This window comes from Protobothrops mucrosquamatus, unplaced genomic scaffold, assembly GCF_001527695.2.
Source record: "Protobothrops mucrosquamatus isolate PMUCROS unplaced genomic scaffold, P.Mucros_1.0 scaffold5499, whole genome shotgun sequence".
Taxonomy (NCBI): domain Eukaryota; kingdom Metazoa; phylum Chordata; class Lepidosauria; order Squamata; family Viperidae; genus Protobothrops; species Protobothrops mucrosquamatus.
Window position 1 is genome coordinate 27,493 of NW_015391354.1, and position 1,910 is coordinate 29,402.

Consider the following 1,910-nt stretch of genomic DNA (forward strand, 5'->3'; position numbering starts at 1 on the left):
CCCCCCCCCCTATGATTTGCAGCCGGAACGGTTTGTCAATCTCGGGATCGAGCCCCCCAAAGGAGTTCTCCTCTTTGGCCCACCTGGGACAGGCAAAACTCTTTGTGCCCGAGCTGTGGCGAACAGGACGGACGCTTGCTTCATCCGAGTGATCGGGTCCGAGCTGGTGCAGAAATACGTGGGAGAGGTAGGGGATCACCTCCAGGAACAGCTTGCAAGCTGGATTCTGTGGCTTTCGTGCTTGGTTACTCTCTAGATCAGCCTTTCTCAACCTGGCCGGCTTGAAGAGGGGTGGACTTCAACTCCCAGAATTCCTGAGCCAGCCACGCTGAGGGGAAAGGGAGAGATTTCCATGCTAAGCCATGCTGGCTCAGGAATTCTGGGAGTTGAAATCCACAAGCCATGAGGGGCCATAGTTCCTCCATGCTGGCTCAGAAATTCTGGGAGTTTATTTATTTTATTTATTTATTTATTTATTAAATTTCTACCCCGCCCTTCTCCCAGCGGACTCAGGGCGGCTTACAGCCATCTAAAACAGGTACAAATACAAAATACTAAATTTAAAATGTAATTAAAATAGAATATTAAACTATTGGCCTTTTCTTTTTAAAATTATTTTAAAACCAAATTAGTTGAAGTCCACCAGTCATAAAAGGGCCATGTTTGAAAACCCCTGGCTTAAATATTTAAATATTTTTTCCTCACGGTCACGTGATCAAAATTCAGGCATTTGGCCCTTTCATGACTGGTGGACTTCAACTCCCAGAATTCCTGAGCCAGCTGTGCTGAGGGAAAAGGGAGAGGTTTCCAAGCTGAGCCATGCTGGCTGAGGAATTCTGGGAGTTGAAGTCCACGAGTAATAAAAGAGCCAAGGTTGACTACCCCTGGTATAGGGTCTCCTGCTTGAGCAGGGGGTTGGACTAGAAGACCTCCGAGGTCCCTTTCAACTTTGTCGACGATCTTCACGACGGATGCGGAAACATCTGCAACTAACACAGCTTTAATGTATTTTTAAATGATTTTTGATCTCGGGCTATTCTGTCCCAGGTTCAAGTAGACCAATGTAGGATCTGCTTTTGGACATTTTAAAGGGTGTCAGAGATCGGGGCGCAGAAGGGGAAAAATTAGCCACGTTTTCCTCCTCTTTGGTTTTTTAGGGAGCCCGGATGGTCCGGGAGCTGTTTGAAATGGCGAGGACGAAAAAGGCCTGCCTCATTTTCTTCGACGAGATAGATGCCATCGGAGGTTGGTGTCCATTTCTTCCATTCTTCGTACAACGTTGGTTAGGAGATGAGCAGGCTGATCCCGAGGGAACGTGTCGTACATCACGGATCCCTTCGCACCCACAAGAGATTGAAATCCAGCCCACCTTGAATTCCTTTATATTTTTAATTCCTATGCATTTTCCCTTAATGGTCACTCCGGCAGATTCTTGTAGAGAACTGAAGCTTGAGCAAGAAATGTTTATACTCCTTTGAATCTCCTGATCAGGGGTCTTCAAACTGGGCCCTTTTATGACTTGTGGACTTCAACTCCCAGAATTCCTCAGCCAGGCACGCCTGGCTGAGGAATTCTGGGAGTTGAAGTCCACAAGTCACGAAGGGGGCCATAGTTCCCCCCATGCTGGCGGAGGAATTCTGGGAGTTGAAGTCCACAAGTCACGTAGGGGCCATAGTTCCCCCCATGCTGGCTGAGGAATTCTGGGAGTTGAAGTCCACAAATCACGTAGGGGCCATAGTTCCCCCATGCTGGCTGAGGAATTCTGGGAGTTGAAGTCCACAAATCACGTAGGGGCCATAGTTCCCTCATGCTGGCTGAGGAATTCTGGGAGTTGAAGTCCACAAGTCACGAAGGGGCCATAGTTCCCCCCATGCTGGCTGAGGAATTCTGGGAGTTGAAGTCCACAAGTC

The 1,910-nt window shown here is 48.3% G+C and overlaps 1 protein-coding gene across 1 annotated transcript in view; it reads left to right on the forward strand.

Annotated features, from left to right (window-relative positions):
- The window catches only part of LOC107299806 (26S proteasome regulatory subunit 7-like), a 12,004-nt gene extending 10,526 nt beyond the window's left edge, over positions 1-1,478 (forward strand). Inside the window, exons 7-9 of the mRNA XM_015829144.1 lie at positions 23-187; positions 1,158-1,245; positions 1,429-1,478. Of these exons, the coding sequence (XP_015684630.1) occupies positions 23-187; positions 1,158-1,245; positions 1,429-1,478 (303 nt within the window). The remainder of the gene's footprint in view (positions 1-22; positions 188-1,157; positions 1,246-1,428) is intronic.
- The last annotated feature ends 432 nt before the right edge of the window (positions 1,479-1,910 follow it).